At 41.2% G+C, this 19,995-nt stretch overlaps 1 protein-coding gene across 3 annotated transcripts in view; it reads left to right on the top strand.

Annotated features, from left to right (window-relative positions):
• DAAM1 (dishevelled associated activator of morphogenesis 1) overlaps positions 1-19,995 on the top strand; it is a 164,368-nt gene that overhangs the window by 115,997 nt on the left and 28,376 nt on the right. For all 3 annotated transcript variants that reach the window (XM_028100530.2, XM_088024578.1, XM_028100537.2), the window contains exons 6-16: positions 951-1,284; positions 1,874-1,984; positions 2,107-2,210; positions 3,399-3,465; positions 3,671-3,788; positions 4,217-4,355; positions 4,641-4,699; positions 7,695-7,882; positions 8,444-8,743; positions 9,054-9,161; positions 16,942-17,048. In XM_028100530.2, coding sequence (XP_027956331.1) covers positions 951-1,284; positions 1,874-1,984; positions 2,107-2,210; positions 3,399-3,465; positions 3,671-3,788; positions 4,217-4,355; positions 4,641-4,699; positions 7,695-7,882; positions 8,444-8,743; positions 9,054-9,161; positions 16,942-17,048 — 1,635 coding nt within the window. The remainder of the gene's footprint in view (positions 1-950; positions 1,285-1,873; positions 1,985-2,106; positions 2,211-3,398; positions 3,466-3,670; positions 3,789-4,216; positions 4,356-4,640; positions 4,700-7,694; positions 7,883-8,443; positions 8,744-9,053; positions 9,162-16,941; positions 17,049-19,995) is intronic.

Below are 19,995 nucleotides of genomic sequence, written 5' to 3'. Positions count from 1 at the left end.
TGTGCATCGTGAATTATTCTCACTGATCAACTTTACAGTAAATAAATGCCATGGAAATCAATTAATGTGCAGTAACAAAGGCTTACTTTTGTTTTAGCAGTTTATTTAGTATTTTTTAAGATTTTTTTTTTTATTTGACAGAGAGAGAGAGAGATCACAAGTAGGCAGACAGGCAGGCAGGCCGAGGGAGAGGGAGAAGCAGCCTCCCGCTGAGCAGGGAGCCCGATGCGTGGCTCAATCGCAGAACCCTAGGATCACGACCCAAGCCGAAGGCAGAAGCTTAACCGACTGAGCCACCCAGGCACCCCTATTTAGTTTTTTAAGTAGGCTCCAGGCCCATCATGGGGCTTGAACTCACGAGACTGAAATCAGGAGTCGCGTGCTCTATGGACTGAGCCAGCCAGGTGCCCTTATTTGTTTTACGTAGAGGGATTCCAGTAGCATGTCCTACAAAAGAAGAGTTTTGCTACAAAATGTTAGTAATATAGATTATCATTTGTTTGACAAACAAATATCCTGGAGCTTAAGGATGCTCTTTGACTTTCATTGATTTGGGTCAATGGTGAACAAAAGGTGTTTAGGGGCTGGATGCTATAATAACACAGGATCAGCAGATGACTTTAACTTAAGACACATATTCTGAGTGTCTTGTTCCTGATTTTACTGTAGTTACATGATCTGTTCATTGTTTGTTTTTTTTTTTTTTTTTTGTATCGGTTGAGACCTGTTTATCTCAAATAGAGATTACTTCACATTTCTGGTAGACCTGACCATTGGGTTTGTGCTGAGGAAGAGGTCAGGAATTAAGAAGACTTCATCCATCTAGGTCTTTAGTACTACAGGAAGTACATCTTCTTTTCTCCTGCCCTGCAAAACTTTTCCTTTAAGGGCTATTAGAAAATTCCAAAGAGACCTAAGTCTGATCCATTTTAACCTTCTTCTCCTGCCAGGTTTGTAACCAGATTCATCGACTTGGATGGCCTGTCATGTATTCTCAACTTTCTAAAGACCATGGACTATGAGACCTCAGAGTCTCGAATACATACCTCTCTCATTGGATGTATAAAGGCGCTAATGAACAACTCTCAAGGTCGGGCTCATGTCCTGGCTCACTCTGAGAGTATTAATGTGATTGCTCAGAGTCTGAGCACAGAGAACATTAAAACGAAGGTGGCCGTGCTGGAAATCTTGGGCGCCGTGTGCCTGGTTCCTGGGGGCCACAAGAAGGTTCTGCAGGCCATGCTGCATTACCAGAAGTATGCCAGTGAAAGAACCCGCTTTCAGGTGGGCATGGGCGCTCTACGCTCTGTCATCCACACTTCCTGACAGGTGCTTTCCTGGCCCTGAGGGGGGAACGTAACTTGAGATTTCCCTCCGTGGTGATGACTCAAGTGTTTCCTTCCTCTTGGGTTTTAGTACCGGAGTATAATATGCTTTCAATAGTTGATCAACCTGGGATTTTAGATTTACTGAATTTGAAAATGAGACCCTGCTTCCTACACATGATTTAGCACATATCTTCTGAATCCACTAAATGCAGTGTTCCCTGAAAGTCTTAAGGTTACCATTCTTGATTTAGTATCAATATAAACAGTGAGATTATGTCACCGTATTTATACCCAAATATAAAAAGCAAGCCAAATCAATAAAGCGCAGTCTTTTATATTTTGTATACATGTATAAATGAACATGGGTGATGTAGGAAGTTTGAAAGTAAGAGTTTTTTGAACTAATTTTAGGAAAAATAAAAGGTGGCTTTCTATGGATTAATGTAATTCTGACTAAACACAAGATTTTAAAAATTTACTTCTGAGTATAAAAATTAATAAAATGAGCGTAAGATTAGTGATGATTCAGTCCTTTGTTTTTATAGACGTTGATTAATGACTTGGATAAAAGCACAGGGCGGTATCGAGATGAAGTGAGTCTCAAGACTGCCATCATGTCCTTCATCAATGCAGTGCTAAGCCAAGGTGCAGGAGTGGTAAGAGCCTTCCGTACTACTCTTGAAAACATGCATTATTAAAGAATAATCTTTTAAAAAAGATTTCTATGCACATAGTCCAAAAAGCATAAATATGTGTTTTATCACCCTTTCACTTTCAGGAAAGTTTGGACTTCAGACTTCATCTTCGCTATGAATTTCTGATGTTAGGAATTCAGCCTGTAATAGATAAATTAAGGGAGCATGAAAATTCAACATTAGATAGGTAAGTCAGACTGTTATCATCTGAGATAATTCATGCTTTTTCCATGTACACAGTGCCTGTGAATTGCATGTGACCTTTCTGTAACATAAGGAGCTGGCCCCCGAATATTAGTTCAACAAATGGTGCTTTTATATTAAAACTTTGTCGGTGAAAGAAGCAGCACATCGTACAGAGAACTTAATGAGGATTGTGGCATCAGACTGAATCCACATCCTTGTCCTACCTCTTAACTTGCTATGTATTCTGGTCAAGGTATTCAATCTTTCTGAATCTTACTGGTTGTTTTTTTTCCCCCCCAAGAAATAGTGATAATAATGATGATAATGATGACCACTATCTTTTATGGGCTGTTAATGAAGATTGACTATAAAACATGGAATCACTTGGCACCATGATAGGCATTCTGTGAATGTGAATTTTCACTCTCTTGTTCATTTGCTCTTGTTTGCAATCATTTCACTATTTCTAAGATATCCCACTAGCTCTCAGATCTTTCCTTCTACTGCTCCTCTCCCTCATTAATGCACTCTGCCATTCTCTTCTCCTTGGTAGTCTATGAACATGTCAAAATACTTTTGCCTCAGGGTCTTTGCACTTCCTATTTTCTCAGCATTAAAAGATCTTCCCACAGATGTCCAAATTGTTTATTCCCTTTTTCCCTTCAGAGAGACCTTTTCCAGCCAGTGTGTGTACACCACTCACCTCACCTGCCATCATTCTCTTTTCCCTTTACCCTGATGTGTTTGTCTTCATAGAACTTACCATTCCCGGTGTCTAAAATACATAGTAGGGGTTCAATAAATGAATAAGTGAATGGCATGAATATTTCTTTTGTGGTCTTAATTCATCAATCAGGCAAGTGTAGGTATGTGGGCTCATTTTTCCATAAAGGGAGTCTGTGAGCAGAACCTGGACTTGACTGTTTTTGGATTTGATAAACATTTATTAATTGTCTACTATGTACTAGGCATCCTAGGCTTTTAAATTTGTCTCTTATTGTGATCTCATTTCAGTCAGAATATGTCTTTTTCCTTAAACAGAGTTAAGCAAAGGCATTCAAATTTTGTTGTCTTATTTCAGAGAAATCTGAATATTCAGGAAAGGTCTTAGTATTAATGTCCTGATTCCCATGTGCTTGTGTTTGTAGCATATTCTACTTTTAATAGCTTCTCTTTTATTGGATTTCAGACATTTAGATTTTTTTGAAATGCTCCGAAATGAAGATGAACTAGAATTTGCCAAAAGATTTGAACTGGTAGGTATGCTCACAATTATTCTGATTTAACTCATCAACTCAAGGAATTTCCCTGTTGTAATGTGTGTTGAGTTGACATGGACTGGGTAGAACCTGCTACCTAAGTGGCAGGATTAGCTCTGTTTGCCTTGGATTTGCTTACCTTACATTGCAGGTATTGAGGATATTGGGTGTTTGACTTAGATTTCTTTTTCGTATGGAATAGGTTCACATAGACACAAAAAGTGCGACTCAGATGTTTGAGCTGACCAGGAAGAGGCTGACCCATAGTGAAGCTTACCCTCACTTCATGTCCATCCTGCACCACTGCCTCCAAATGCCTTGTGAGTGTGTTTGTGACTTCCATGTGTGTTTTCAAATGTTTGGCCGTCATCCAAAGGGCTCTGTCTTCTGAACAGTGCTGATTTGGTTGGGTGGACACCAGGGATTCCAAACCTTGGTTTTGTGACAGTCCAAAGTGTCACACAGCTCAGGGGTATTGTGACATTACAAAACTGAGATGAATTATAACCTACTTTGATTTTAAAAATAAATATATGCCTTGCAACACATTTCAGAAGGGGTAGAAAATGCCTCTTAGTCACATAAGTGATCATTGCATGTCAGAATTCCAGAAACTTTGGGAAGTGCTGGTGCAGATGTTGTAAACATCTCTGGTTCTGTGGCTCTGGCAGGTGACCACTATTGAAAAATATTCATCCTAGTTTAGGAACGACTTGAAGTATTTTTCCTCCATTCTTTTCTTTTTTAGACAAGAGAAGTGGCAACACCGTTCAGTACTGGCTACTACTAGATAGAATTATACAGCAAATAGTTATTCAAAATGACAAAGGACAGGACCCCGACACCACACCTTTGGAAAATTTTAATATTAAGAATGTCGTACGAATGTAAGTTTCTTATTTTGCGGTCTGTGAAATAATAGTCACCATGTAAGACATTATTTTATCCTACTTTAAAATAGCAGCTGGGAGAACTGAAATGTTCTAGACGTCAAATATGAGTTCCTATATATACATATGTAATATATCTGAGTAACATCCGGGTTTAAATGGGTTTCAAGCACACTGGGGGTTTTCCGTACAGTGGACTATTTTTGTACCTAGAGAGCATGCATTTTGGCAGTGGGCCTTTTATGTTTTTTTGTAATGAATACTCCTTTAACTATTATACAGGTTGGTTAATGAAAATGAAGTTAAGCAGTGGAAAGAACAAGCGGAAAAGATGAGAAAAGGTAAATAATGAGGACCCGACAAGAGAAGAGGCCATGTTACTGGTTATTGGGCAACTCTGCTCTCTGTATATTTTAGAAATTTGTGCTGATACTTCTTACTGACTTTAGTGCATCAAAAAGTCTTTCCTTTTCTATGTCTTAAGGGCATTTTTGCCCTGTTTTCTCTTGAATCGAGCTATTTTAGTTGTCCTGCTGATTGCCAAATATTTTTTCCTTTTATTATAGTTACGTAAATTTTTTTGGAAGAGCTTGTAGCATTTGCTGTTTGGTATTCATTGATTCAAATTTTCTTAACTACTACTCCTTCCAGCCCTCCCCCCGCCCCATAACTGTTCGTCAAGTCACACTAGGTTTTGAGAAATGTAATAACACCAGGGATGACCCAGAATTTTAAAAGAGAAACCCAGGCCACTTGGTTTCAGCAGCCCCATTCACCATGTGACCTTAATTTGGCACCAGTTATGAACAGAAAAATCATGTAGAAAATCACTGACCATTGTCGATATATACATTATGAGACATTCATAGACCAGCTCTTGGTGAGTATTTGAATATGTCTTGGGTATTAACACTCAGCATCAAATGCCAGGAAGGTCATTTGTGCCCATCACTGTGCCAGCTCAGAGAATGAACATAAGTTGCCCCACTTCCTTCAAAATACTAGCAACTAAAGTTGGCCCTTTTGTAAAAACAGTCCTATTCCTGGCCTCTGCTCTTTCACTATGCTGGTTAACTGACTTCCTTTTCCTTGTCCAAGTTATTTAGCCACGGCCAGTGAAATACAATAGCACTTACCCCAATATTTAGTGTGTTGAAAAGAGGGTCCAAGAGATGCCAGAGCATTTCCTTTTCCCTCATCACATTTGTCCTTTTCCATTGAGCAGAAAAGCAGGGCCACCACGGAGAGCAGAAAATACCGCATGTGAAGTACACTTCTGTTACAGGTTCCTCACACGAATTTAGATTGCTCTCACATAAGTGAGGTTGCCACATACATTTTCATTAATAGATTGCAGAAACTGCTATAGAAAGAAAATGCTGACTAAAAGGTTGGGCTAAAGAGAGATTATAATGAAGAGAAAATGGTCGGGTGGTACTTTAGGGGTACACTGTAGAGCATGGGGACTCAGGGGTGCAAGCTGAGGAGAGTACCTAGGACAGAAGCTTTGGAGTCATTCAGTCATTTGTTCAGTGGATGCTTGAATGCCTGTATGTGTCAGGCACTGTGCTGGGCTCTGGGTGTGTGCGTAGGCAGTCATGTCCTCTTCTCCACTCTCCTCTGTGAGATGCACGTTACACCCAACTGACAGGGTTGTTATAAAGATTAAATGACAAAACAAATAGACTCCAGCGTAGTTCCTGGCACATGTGGTTGCACAGTAAATGATAGGGACTGTGGTAGGATTCTGATGTGTACAAGAGGTAATGGCCAAGGTCAGTGAGGTCACAGGGGGAGTGTAAGAAAGGAGGCGCTGTAGATAAAATGAACTCTTTTCTGAAAGCTTCAAGTAGCAAGGCTGTATTAAAGAGGGCACACGTTGTGAATCAGTGTGTGGAGGCTGTGAGGAGATGGGAAGTTCTCTGGACCTGAAAGGTGGAGATAAATGGATGTCCATTGTGGAGCGAATCCTTTCAGCAGCAGCTTACCAGACGTGTATTACATCAGAATCCTCTAAGGGGCATTTGAAAACCAATTCCTAAGCCCTATCCCCCCGACCCGTAGAACAGACTCCCAAAATGTTAAAATCTCTCAGGTGGTTCTGAAGCACAGCTGGATTTGTCAAAGCTTCATGACCAGTGATAAGAGGCAAGTCTTACAGTTGTGGAAGAGAAATGAAATGGAGCTAGAAGAAGGAAAATGGGGTGCAGTGAGGTCATTTTTAGACACATCTCTGAAGCAGTTGGGGATGCATTCGCAGAGTGGTAGAAGTGGGCTGATGGTTATTTTAACCTCAAGGCTTTTAGTGGCTTGAATTCTTCTCTGTAAACTGGTTTGGGGGGACTCAAAGTAAGAGACAGAAAGAGCAAGAATTTCAATGTGTTCTCAGATTCAGAAATAGAGACCAATTCTGTGTAGCTCTGTCCCAGTGGATTATATCTCTAGTGGGTTTACTAAATAAAAAGAGTAGGAATTGGGGCCAAGTATTTGAAATGAAAATCTGCAGCCTAAAATTCATCAGTCCTCTTCCCAAAGCCCCTCACTCCTGTGAGGGGCTTGAGTCAGCAGACATATTGGCAATGTAAATAAGCATTTGGCTAAATTGGAGGCCTTGTTCCATTAGAGCAGGATTGGGAAGTCAGTAAAACTACAGCAGAGAGTTAATAATTTTTTCTCCCCAGATTATGGTGATTCTCATGCCCTTAAGGTTTTTAATGCTGAGATGATAACATTTGCTTTCACAAGTTTTAAGAATTATTTATCAGAAGCACGAAATACTTCCAGGCCAAGTAGCCTTCTGAGAGGAGAATGGGAGAGGGGACTCCGTGTTGGAACAGACGCCGTCTGGCATCAGCCTTTCCTCACAGAGCAAGATCCTCCCCTTCAGCCCTGTGCTCGTTGGACACGAGCCAGCAACCTAGCTAATAAACAATGGCTTCTCTGGTTCTCATTTCTAATTTGTGAAAAGAGGCCCTTTTAGTATTTGTTTTCCCTAGAGTGGTTAAAGGGCCATTTTTATGACAGGATCCTGAAGTAAGTACCAAACAAGCCCCATTCTCCTCCACAAATAGGTGCCCACACTAGTGTCCATCTTCAGAACTGTGACTTTAGGGTCGCTTCCATATTTTACAAAATGTAGCTAATAACGTTGTTCATCTAAGGACCCCTCCAAGCACGAACACCACTGAGCCTGCAAGTCACTCCCTTTGATGGAGGAGAGGAATAATATTTACCTAATAAAGAGCCTCACAATCATCCTCAGCCAATTTTCTGTTTAGAGAAAGCGCTTCAGCTTTGAAGAGTCCCGTTTTCATGTCCCATTGTTTTCTTGTGTAGAGCACAATGAGTTACAGCAGAAACTGGAAAAGAAGGAGCGCGAATGTGATGCCAAGACCCAAGAGAAGGAGGAGATGATGCAGACCTTAAATAAAATGAAAGAGAAACTTGAAAAGGAGACTAGCGAGCATAAGCAAGTCAAGCAGCAGGTGGTGGATCTCACAGCACAGCTCCACGAGCTCAGCAGGGTGAGGGCCGGGGCCGCAGGCCGGGTCTTCCGTTCCTGGGCAGCTGCCGAGGTCTCACTTACCCTGGAGCCCCTCACCTTAGGCAGACAGCTTCTGCCTGGGGGAATAAATCCTTGTGATTTATCACAGTGGTTATAAGACTCACTCCCTCTGCTATTGTGTGGGTTAGGCAGCAGAGGCTGTGTGGGGGGGGTGTGCATTTTTAATACAGATCCTCTAATCAGAGCAAAGCAAAATCGCATTGACTTCTTAAAATGAAAACTGATTCTGTGAAAACCAAACCATGATGTTACAAGAAGTGAGAGATACATGAATGAATGAATGCTTTACAAATAAGCACTGAGGTCCGAAATACAAAGAGCTGACTCAGTCGTCCATGAGGACCCTAAAGTCCATTTGATTTACTGCCCCTTTAAACCCATTTTCTCAGAAATATGAATTTCTCTGTAACATTACATTTTAGGCAAAGTTTCAGACTGTCAGAATCATCCGATGAATTTACTTCTTCCACTGACCTCTTGTCTTTTTTTTTTTTTTTTTTTTTTTTTTTTACGTTTTCAGAGAGCTGTCTGTGCTTCAATCCCAGGTGGACCCTCACCTGGAGCCCCAGGGGGGCCCTTTCCTTCCTCTGTACCAGGGTCCCTCCTTCCGCCCCCACCACCTCCACCCCTGCCAGGTGGGATGCTTCCTCCTCCGCCCCCTCCCCTTCCTCCAGGCGGCCCTCCCCCTCCTCCAGGACCACCTCCCTTAGGGGGGATCATGCCACCTCCTGGTGCTCCACTGGGTCTGGTACTCAAGAAGAAAAACATTCCTCAGCCCACAAATGCCCTGAAATCCTTCAACTGGTCTAAGCTGCCCGAGGTAAGCCATTTGTTCTAATTTTCCCTCTAATGGATAGCATTAGCAGCTCACTATGTTGTCCCTGAAAAGGGAAACAGCCCTGGCTGTTAAATGATTTCATTTTCTAGTATGGACTTGGGTTCTCACTAGCTCAGATATTTACGTGATAAAACTGAAATAAATGACATGTTGCTTGAAGCCAGCCCACTTTGAGCATCTGGTAGAATGAAAAATTAGGGATAGCAGCCATTTGAAGAAAAATAAATAAATAACTACATCTGTTCTTTTTGTGTATAACTATAAACTCTAGAACTTATTAACTTGTTTGCAGAATAAACTGGAAGGAACAGTATGGACTGAAATTGATGATACAAAAGTCTTCAAAATTCTAGATCTTGAAGACCTGGAAAGAACTTTCTCTGCCTACCAAAGACAGCAGGTAACAACATGTGCTCTCCAAGATGCTAAAAGAGTAAAAAAAAAAAAAAAAATCATGTCCTTGTGCATGGTCCCTGGGCCATCTGCCACCCCATGATGTGAGAGGCATCTTAGTTCTAGGCTGTTGGGTCTACCCTTGTACGTTCCTGCCAAGCAGCGTGGTGTGTATGTGTCCACATGTGTGTCTAGGTGCCCGTCTGTTATGTGTGTGAACGTGTTGAAGCTCATACCCTGGTGTGTGTTCAAGACCTTATCTCCATTGATGGAAGGAGTTCTGTATATTATTGTTATCACTTGTGCTTAGCCCAGATGGGTCACCAGGAGAAAATACTACTAGGAGAACTACCTAACTTGTATTGCCCCCTCACAGGGTTTGTTTCTCTAGCCATTTTAGTTTATCTGGCTTTTAAATATATATATATCAAAGTGGTTATTATCGAAAGTGGACTGCTCTGAAGTAGATGGAATCTTTAGAAGGGCAGAAGTTTGTAGATAACTAGAATTTGGCAGCTAGCTAGAAACTTCAGAGAGGAGTTTTGACTGTATGTCATGAACATGATAGACTCAGAAGTGGGGCTGGGAAGGCAGAGTAAGTTGGTGGATGGCACTGATATAGAGAGGACCAGAGAAGCTTCTGAAACATGAACAAAGCGTTTGTGATGCTAGTGAGAATACTAGTGATACTTGGTGCTTGCTGGCTCTCCATGTCGATGTGGCCAGGTAGTGAGCATTACGCCATAAGCCCTGGTCACATCTGGGTGGTACCTCTTACTCCTGGAGAGGGCATCTTAGTAGATCCTAACGGTGGACCAGAAGTCACAGCAAGGTGGCTGAGTACAGAGAATTTCAGAAGAACAAGGAAAAGAGGGAGTAGAGTCCCAGTCAATCAGACACCTGGAAAGGGCAACATTGTGTCCTAGAGGGTGAGCAGAAAGATTCTTCAGGGTGACTGAAGAGATGCTGCAGAGAGCAGAGTGCATCTTACTAGGAATGCATGGATGCCAGGCATCTGCCCAGGAGCTTTCCTTGGGCTTTGCCTGCATTTAATGCCTGCATGAATCATGCCCCGGGGGCTGGGAGGGGGGTGGGCATCCTCAGACAAGCTGCACACTTCCTGGTCTGCTTAGGCTGGGCCTGGTTCTCAAGAAAGAGTGTCTCAGAACAGAACGAGCAAGCACCAGGGAGAAGATGGACTGAAGCTGGGGAGAAGCAAAAGCTGACAGGTTTTTATTTCAAAACTTTTGATGAGTCTGAAATTGAAAAGAAGAGGTAGTGTATGCCTTTTAGCCAGAATATTTTGACTGAGAGGGAAAGCCTCTCCGCAGTGCATTTTAGGCTATGTTAGTACAGTACAAAAATGCAGGTAGTTGCCTGCTATGGTAGCGTGACCCTAAAACAGGAGCCCTCAGCTGGGACCTCCCTCCCTCCCCCATAAGTATGAAGCAGTTGTACACACAAAATAAAGGAAAACAAAGAAAAAGACGGCCAGATACTTTAACTTTCAAAGGACAAAGGGTATGTTTTAGGGCCCTCATATGGCAGGTGCTTGGATCATACTCATTCCCGATTGACTGCAATGGGCCTCCTCACTCTGTCTCTCTGTGCTGACCCAGGAAGGTGTTCTCTGGGCCTTGACATGAAGTCATAGGACATTTAACAAATTTCCTGGTAGGTTCAGATGATCTTCTGACCTCATTACATATCCAAGTGATTTCCCACTTCAGTTTTAGTCACCAATTCTGGTCCATTCTGGTTGCCTAAGGTGAAGGTTTGGGAATTCAGAAGAGTAAATTAAAGGAAGGGAAAACAGCAGTTATTCCAAATGATGCTGTTCAAGTCTGAGCATGTAGGCTGCATTTATTATGAAGGCAGGTGGTTAAAAGACCCAAGTTTATAAGACTCGTAATTAACAGGCTTTCAGCAGAAGGTGCAGAAGGATGCTGCCAAAGTGTTCTGGGACAAATATGTGGACAGTTCTCAAGAGCTCTGGGAGACAGGGTTGCAGAAAGCCTAGCAATTGGGTAATTGTCTCCTAGCAACCAATCACTGTTTAAGTAATCAGTAGTCATTCCAGTCAGTATAGACCAGAACATTTCAGTTGTACTTAACACTAAGTAGACTGGTGAGTAGAATCATTTGTTATATTTTCAGTAGCACTTCCTGGAAAAAATTTCAACACACTTGGCTCAGCTTAATTGAAGTATGTTTCCCCTCTTGGTGCAAGAATTTGAGATGAGATTTTTAAACCACAGATATATTTCCCACATGAAGGTAATTGGAGCCATTTTATTGAGTTTACTGAATGTTGAGAGACAAAGGAAAAATACAAAGATGCAGACATTCTGGTAGGAATATGTAGGACAGAGTAAAGGAAATGGGGTGCCTGTCATTGACTGCTCCCTAGTCTCCTATCTAATGGCAATGTCTAAGACCCGTGCATTTTCATTTTAATCTTGGCAATGCACTATGTAATTATCATCACACTTGAACTGCTCTCTTTTCCACTCCCACATGAATACTGGGAGCCTATTTTTTTCTATGGTATCTCCTCTTTCTTCCCTCCAGTTATAAAACCCTGGTCAGACTGTCTGAACTTCAGCCAGTTGTTTGAACAAGTCAGTATCTCAGAGAAGCAGAATACATGAATACCATTACCTGCATGCCTGTAACAAGAACACTACACAGAGTAAGATTTTGAATAAAATCTCAGGTATGAGATTAATATAATTTAGGTGAACTCTGGTTAATGATATTTAGGAGAGATTTTAAATAAATATGAACACATACACAACATATGCCCAATTGATCTGAGAAATATTTTATCATTAAAATCAGATTATTAATAATGTCTGCTTTGTATATGAAGTACTTTAAAGGTTGCAAATGTATTAAACTGTTACACAGGCTTTTTTTTTTTTTTTAAGATTTTATTTATTTATTTGACAGAGACACAGCAAGAGAGGGGACACAGCAGGGGGAGTGGGAGAGGGAGAAGCAGGCTTCCTGCCGAGCGGGGAGCCCGATGCAGGGCTCGATCCCAGGACCCTGGGATCATGACCTGAGCCGAAGGCAGACGCTTAACGACTGAGCCACCCAGGCGCCCCGTTACACAGGCTTACCATGCAACTTGCAGTATAAAAGCAAAGAGGACGACAGTCTGCAAACAACCATAATATAGACTAAAAAATGATAATATTAAGTATCTATTACATTTTTGGTGCCGAGTACGAAATGCACAGTCTCAATCTCATCAACCCCAAAATTTAGTTCTCAAGGCGCTCTTATACTTACTTTTTATTTAACCCTCACACCAGCTCTATGAGGTATTATTCCCATCTCATCAATAATAGAAATATGGCTTAGTATATATTCAGTTTCTGAACGGGTGGCACAGCCAGGTTACAAAGTGGCGTAAATTCTCAATTTCGCTTTGTTCTGACACTGTGGTCTTGTTCATGATTAAAGTCAGGCTTTGTAAAGGATTTTCTATAATCCCAATTTTAAGAATAAGACCATTTCTATTCAGGATTTTTTTTTCAGTGTGGCTAGCAAAGGTGTACAAGAGCTGATTATGTAAGCTTATGTGCCACATGAAATGGAATTTAATAGTGTGCAGTTATTCCCCTGCTTGCATTCCAGAAGTTCATTTGAAAGTCAATTGTCTCAGAACCTTTTTCTCATTGACACTATATTATGCGTGATTTCCAGGCCAACCACAAAAGACTTAATACAATAATGTGCATTGCATAGTAGTACTATTTCAGATAGAGTTAAACAATATTCATTTTGGTTTTGTGGGAAATTTTCATGTTGAGATGTTATAAATTCATTCTCCCTATCCTTGCAGTTGGGTAGAGGAAAATGAATTTCCCATTTACCTAAGGGGAGTCATATCTTTGTAGCAATAAATTAACAGCTCATATCTCCATTCCTTCTCCCAGTTCTTTGCCTGAGGACACTCCTTCTTTATCAGCATATAGTATAACATTTGAAAGCCTCTCTGCTCTGATTTAGGGAACAAAGGATAACTGTTATCCCAAGCTCCAGAATCTGACCTCTCCTGCTAATATGTAAAAGACATGTCATTCTTGGGCTCCCATTTGGAACATTCAATGCTATCTTCTGATTTTTTTTTTTAATATATATAAACAGTCAAAGAATTTTTTTTCTTATTCTTTCTACATTTTCATTATTCTGTAGATCTAGATTTCACATTGAAAAATTATGAATTAAGATATTATTTTCAATAATCTTGGCCCTTAGCCATAGCACATGAAGAAAGAAGAGAAAATTATGAATGATGGTTTTTCTTAAACCAAGTATAAGGTAGAGGTTCTGAAATTGACTCCATGGTAAGAGTTAATTAAAGGCAGGGTTTTGTATAAATAGTATGTATTTATATGAATAGTATGCATTTTTCTAGAGAGGGATCCCTAGCTTTTATCAGATTTACAAAGGGACCTCAACCTCAAAAAGATTAAGAACCATTCAGGTAAGGATTATTATTATCTGTGAAGTGTTATCATTCTGTCATTGCAGAACCTTATCTCTAAGAATCTATCATCATTGGTTCCTGAAAATGCAAGTCCCAACTTTCTGTTTACCAAAGCCCTACACCAAAAATCATCTGAAAGAATCAAACATCCTGTGAGGTAGAACCAGATATAGGTGATCCTGCATTGTTTGGCCCAAGCCAGTTAGTGAATAATTTAAAGTTTCAAAAAGAATGATAACTTATTTGAAAGAGGCCTGGGGAAGCATCATTATTTTTAACATGCCCCCTCTAATAAGCTTTGTGATTTTATTTAAAATGTGTTGGTTAAAGGGCCCCTAAAGAAGGGAAATCTCAAGGCTAACAATTAACTAAACTCTCCCATGGCGTTCCTCATCCTCACCTCTGGAAAGATAAGATAAATTACTTTGCTTTTAACTGTTAGACTTACTGCTGCTGCTGGTAACAAATGGGAAATCTTGACCAGCTGTGAAAAAGAGAGCAATAGGAGAATAAATGGGCCTGATCATCAGCTTGAAAGATAATTGTATTGTATGGTAGCTTCCAAGTATTGAGCTCATAAATATGTGTCAGGTACTCTACAAAATGCTTTACATGAATCATCGTGTTTTATCATCACAGTAATAATCCAGTTGTTAATTCCATTTTGCAGGTAGTAAGACTGGCTGCAAGCCTCACACCTAATAAATGATAGTTGCCTGATTCCATAGCCCACGATGGTAAAGGTCAGAAGTCTTAATTTTCTGACAGTGGGAACATAACGAAGACTTAAGTTGCTAGAGAACTTCATAGAAATTTCTTCTTTGAAAGCCAGACAGTAAGAGCTGGATCTAAATTCAACTAGCAACTTGTCTCTTTAAGAGAAAAAAGTCGGATAAGCTGACCTCCTGGAATTCCCGTCAGAGTTTTTCCTGCCCTTGGAAGGAGACACTGCTTTCCGAGGGCAAGTGTCCTAAGGAGTTTCAGTGTAGAAAACCTGGTGGTTACAACCGGGACAAAAGAAAACCATGGCATCAGAGAAGAAAGGTTTCTTGTGGTTATCCACTTATTTTTTTTTTTTTAAATGTCATTCTAGAGAAGCAATCCCTCCTTGTGTGGGTGGAGCAGAAGTGGGACATGTTTTGTTTCCTGCTGGAAGAATGATGTGGGACAGCTCATCTGTGTAAAATTGGCCTTAGCTCTGCGGCCAGGGCCAGTGAGGCCTTAAGGAATCTGCTGGGCAACTGCTGGTTGTGCAAGCCGCTGGCCTGGAAGCTGGGGTGTGTTTTGCACACCAAAGCTTTACTCATTCCAGCATGGCAGAAATATGTAAAGGAAGCTGTAACTTTCTCTAATGTGTCAGTTACTTCTTCCTCTTGCTCTTCTTCGCTCCAAGTCTTACCTGGAGCATTTCAGAAGGAGGCTGCTGACCTTGTGTGCTTGAACAACCCTGAGGCAGCTAGGACAGGGCCACCAAGGGGCTGCACACCACATGATCACTTACTGTCTCTTAATTGCACGGTCTTTTTCCTCATACCTACCCCCAGTGCCATCAGGCATTGTTTGGACTCTCAGGGGATACTGAGTGTTAATATTACTGATGTGTATTGTTGAACTTGTCTGGTGTGTTTTCTTAATCCTTCCTTATGGCACAAGAAGACAGGAGATTATTTCAACCCAAAACAAAAAAAGCATATTTTGCTAGTAGACATGACCATGGGAGAAGTTTCCCCAAGTTGGTGGAATTGATGGATATTTTCTGCTTCAAGTGAAAATCATCATGTTGAATAAACGGAGCCCATTTCTCTTCCAAAGAGAATTTGTTCCTTTCCCAGCTTGGGTCTTTCTGAAGTATCCTAAGTCCTTTCTTCTCTGAATTTGATTTGCCCCCATTGAAAATTGTGTACAGCACATGTCCTCTCTCTTTCCCCAGAATGCTTAGTTCCGTGCTCTTCACTGTATCTTCAGCCAGCCTCCCCCATCTTCATCAACTCTCATTGCTGGTCCTTGGGGCATAAATCCTCTCTTACCCTGTGTCACTGATTTCCTTGACTGCTTTGACTTTCTCCCACTTGTTGCTGTGATTTCTGAACTGCATGTGTCTGATTTGCCTTTTCCATGCCTCTGCCATGGCTGTAGGATTTCTTTGTGAACAGTAACTCCAAGCAGGTAAGTAAGCAACCACCTAAACTTGCTTACTATAACTTCTTGGCTCACTATAAGCTCAGAATGTCTTGGTTATCCAATTTTTTTTCAGATAGTGTAACGCAGGGCTTAGGTAATTCTGCTTTGGGTTTCAATTCTTAACTGATATTTAGAGGTCTGCCTGAAATCTCAGCATGACAGGAAACAGTTGAAGTTTGATCACATGGTGCCTCTTACTATAAACTCCATATTGTCTTTGTTTTCCTAAACTGTTACACAATTCCAGAGCTCTTTGGTTTTCTTACATTTTAAAAATGCCATGATCCATTTTTAAAATTGATTCTGACCTCTAATAAAATTAAACTTGCTATTTATCAAGTTAGTCTGTATTTTTCACCTTGATGCCCAGTTTACTCAAATAGTATTTTATATATAATTTGCTTTTTTGCCTCTTCCACCATAAATTATGACTGGCCATCATTGCTTACAGCTTTCTGAACAGCAGCAGAGTATGCAAAGTAGTGTTTTGTTGTTAATTCAAGTAATTGAACTAATGCCTTAAACTGCCCCCTGTCTGTTATCCATCAGACTCCAGGGTGATGAAAGGTACCATCTAGGCTTGGGAGTTTCCTGTTGCACATGAGGACGTTTGGGAGGATTTATTGTTCAGCTTTTTAAGTGGTTAGGATGCAAATGGTTCTGGAGTGAATGGGCCCTGCAAATGGCCAGGACTAGCAATGGCAAGCCTCAGCCAAGCTTGATTCATAGTGACAGTTCTTCTGTCTGCTATCCATGGGGATTTGGGAGACAAAAGGAGTGCACCACTCACTGATAATTTATGCACGCTTAGCATCTTCAACTTAGAGATGCACTTTGTTCTTCCAAAACTGCTTTTTCAAATGTGGGTGGTCAGCTTTTCTTACTATTTCCCTTTGTCAATTCGATTTTAGCCCTTCGTTTCAACTCCACCACCTCCCTGTGCTCCCTCCCTCACCATCTCCGCTTCGCCTGTGTGGGTGCGTGTGCGTGTGTGTGTGTGTGTGTGTGTGTGTGTGTGTAAACAGAAAATATAAAGGAAAAGTGTGTATCTGAAGTCAGAATGTCCCTGTTTGACTTTGATGGATTTCTTTCATGCTCTTTATAGAAAGAAGCAGATGCCATGGATGACACACTGAGTTCCAAACTTAAAGTCAAAGAGCTTTCAGTGATTGATGGTCGGAGAGCTCAGAATTGCAACATCCTTCTGTCGAGGTATTGTTGATGTTGAATAAACATTTCTGGTAGGACCAACTTTTCTTTCCTGTGGCTCCAAACCGCATGTTTGTGCTTATTCTTTTAATCGGACTCTGCTGAGATTCAGTCCTTTGGATTCTCTTCTGTCTAAGGTGAGAAGAACTCATGGCCCTTACTTTCCCTGTGTGGAATGCATCGGAGCTGGATGCTTCCTTTCTCAGAGTTTAATTTCCACAGACTCCAGAAGTTAAAGAGCAGAACATCCCAAATCAATGTTTTGTGTATTTTTCCAGAAAGTCTGTAAAATGGACTTTACCTTTATTTATATTTCCTGGCTTTAGAGATATTTTGATTGTTGAGTAACACTATCCCAGAATCAGCAGCAACGATGACAGCTCTTTGTTTCATTTTGCTTTTCTATGTCACCTTTTTATACTTCAAGTTTATGATTTCATGCTCTTTTTGAACATTTTTATGACTAAAGAGATACGTAAATCTCAAACCCCAGTGAAATGCTAATTTATCCATTTCAGCCCTGTTCAGAAATCTTTCTCATAATTAATGAACCACCACGGCCTTGGAACTTGAAAAGAAGAAAGGAAATTTGGGAGGCTGGAATCTGCTCATAGCTTCAGGCACTGTGTCAGGTCGTCCTGGGCCTTTCAAGTAGCTTTTCTGTATCTAATTTCTTCTTTTCTCTAGAAGGGACTTTTCTGTCAGGCAAAGATACTTAACACTTATGAGGTGAATGAAGATCCTGAATTTGGGGGCATTAAGTATATGTCGCATTGGTCACGTTCTAGAAAGAATGTTGTATATGTATTAAAGCTGGTGTAAGGTGGCTTCGCTTTCAGGGAGAGTAGAGGGAAAATGGCAGTCTTTATTTTTTATTTATTCAGAGAGCACAAGCAGGGGGAGGGGCAGAGGAAGAGGGAAAGAGAGAATCTCAAGCAGATTCTGTGCTGAGCACGGAGCCCGACATGGGGCTCGATCTCATGACTCTGAGTTCATGACCTGAGCTGCAGTCAAGAGTCAGACACAACTGACTGAGCCACCCAGGTGCCCCGGTGGTCTTTATTTTTTAGATGGTCTTACAGTGAGTTTCTTTTAACACAAAGCACTGCTGCTTGGTTTACAGCATGGAGCTTGATTATTAGCCAGATATATATTACTTTAGGGAGCAAATGTTTCTTTTAGTAAAAGAGAAACTGAAGCTTAGTGAGATCCCTGAATTTTAATACAACCAGTAAGGTAACATGAACCATCCAGTTAGCATTTCTTTTCTTTTCTTTTTTTAAAGATTTTATTTATTTGACAGAGACACAGCAAAGAGAGGGAACACAGGCAGGGGGAGTGGGAGAGGGAGAAGCAGGCTTCGCCAAGCAGGGAGCCCAATGCAGGGCTCAATCCCAGGTTAGCATTTCATTTGTGCCTCTGGCTGGAAGCTATGTAAATGGCCAGGCCCTGTACTTAGCCGCATTTTTTTCTCCCTGAACACATGCTCAGGAAGATACTAATGAAAAATCTAAAGGTCTACTTATTTTTCTTCTATGCTATGTATAGTTCGTTTTGTTATAATTTCTTTTTACAAGTCACATTCTTAATAGTGACATTAAATGAAAATTTGGGGAAAGTTTTTTTTTTCCCCTAAAGCCTGGAATTTCTGCCTATATTTTGTGCTTTTGCAGTCTAGAGGAACACTTTTAAACAGCTTGAGAAAGGGAGCTATCACTCTGAATTTCTATAGTACTTAAGTGCTCATCGCAGTAAAATCTGTGACCCAGTTCCTCACAGATTATTCTCAGCATGAGATGTCAGTGAGGATAATAACACTAACACTAGTTATAGATAAGGTTACAACTCTTTCTGGCAAATTTCCCATCTCATTATTGAAGGAGTTATTTCCAGTTTGTAGTGTGCCAATTTCCTTGTTACCTCAGAAGTGTCAGAGCCCAAGGTGACTTAGAACTTGAGTGTATCTAAACCCTCTCTGGAAGATAATTTTGAGAAATTGCCTTGTATCTGTTAAATTATCTATTAAAATCCAATTTAACAAATGAGTGTTACTATAATGAGCATAATTAAAAAGTGTATTGTACACAACAAGGTAATTTTGAGTCCCAGTTGACCTTACAGCGATTAGACCTTACGGATCAGGTTCTAAAACCACCTTTCCCACAGAGGATTCAGCCCTACATGCTTTTCTGCTCCATGATCAATAGGTTTACTCCTGTCAGGAAAACACAGAACTGACCTGTAATATGCTATGTGGTAAAGATAACAGAAATGAAGCAGATTTAGTTTTAATTTGGGTTATATTTAGTTGTTTAACTGGTCAGCAGTTCACCTTGCTTTCATTCTCCCCTCTTCGTTGGCAATGCGTTACTACACACGAAAGGAGTTAGGGGCTAGAAGAAAGAAAGAAATCTATGAAAGTGTGTGCGATGCTTTTTTCTTAGAGTTAACACTGTGGAGCATTTATTTTCCTGGCACTATGCAGGGTGCCACAGAGCAGACTGTGACTTTGAAAGCTCATGGCTCACTGGAGAAGAGAAATGACACAGGCACGGTGGCTTGGGAACAACTCAGGCCTAGGCTGATCTGACCAGAAGGAGCCAGGAGCTCAGCCAAGTGAGAAGGACACCGACGGGGCTCACCAGAGAAAGGGGACCTCAAAGAGCGATAACAGTTACAGGGCGGTGGGGGGGGGGGTCGGGACGGGAGGCAGTTCCAAAGAGGGGCGCCACGGAAGCCAAGGCACCTGACAGGTAGGCACACAGCTGATGAGAGCCCCACGATTGTAGCAATCCTCAGTCATAAAGAATGAGACTGAGCAAGAGAGCCCGGGACCCATGCCTGGTGTCTTGGTGAGGGCACTGCTGAGCCAGGGTCAAGCCGTGCCCTCCTCATCTGTAGAATGGAGGTGGGGAGAGGACTGGCCTTGCGGCGGGCTCTCGGTGTGGGA

This window comes from Eumetopias jubatus, unplaced genomic scaffold (genome assembly GCF_037043125.1).
Source record: "Eumetopias jubatus isolate StellerSeaLion01/CBP00866 unplaced genomic scaffold, mEumJub1_p1.0 scaffold_7, whole genome shotgun sequence".
NCBI lineage: Eukaryota > Metazoa > Chordata > Mammalia > Carnivora > Otariidae > Eumetopias > Eumetopias jubatus.
Note: the sequence above shows the minus strand (reverse complement) of the source record. Positions and strands in the feature narration are given on the sequence as shown.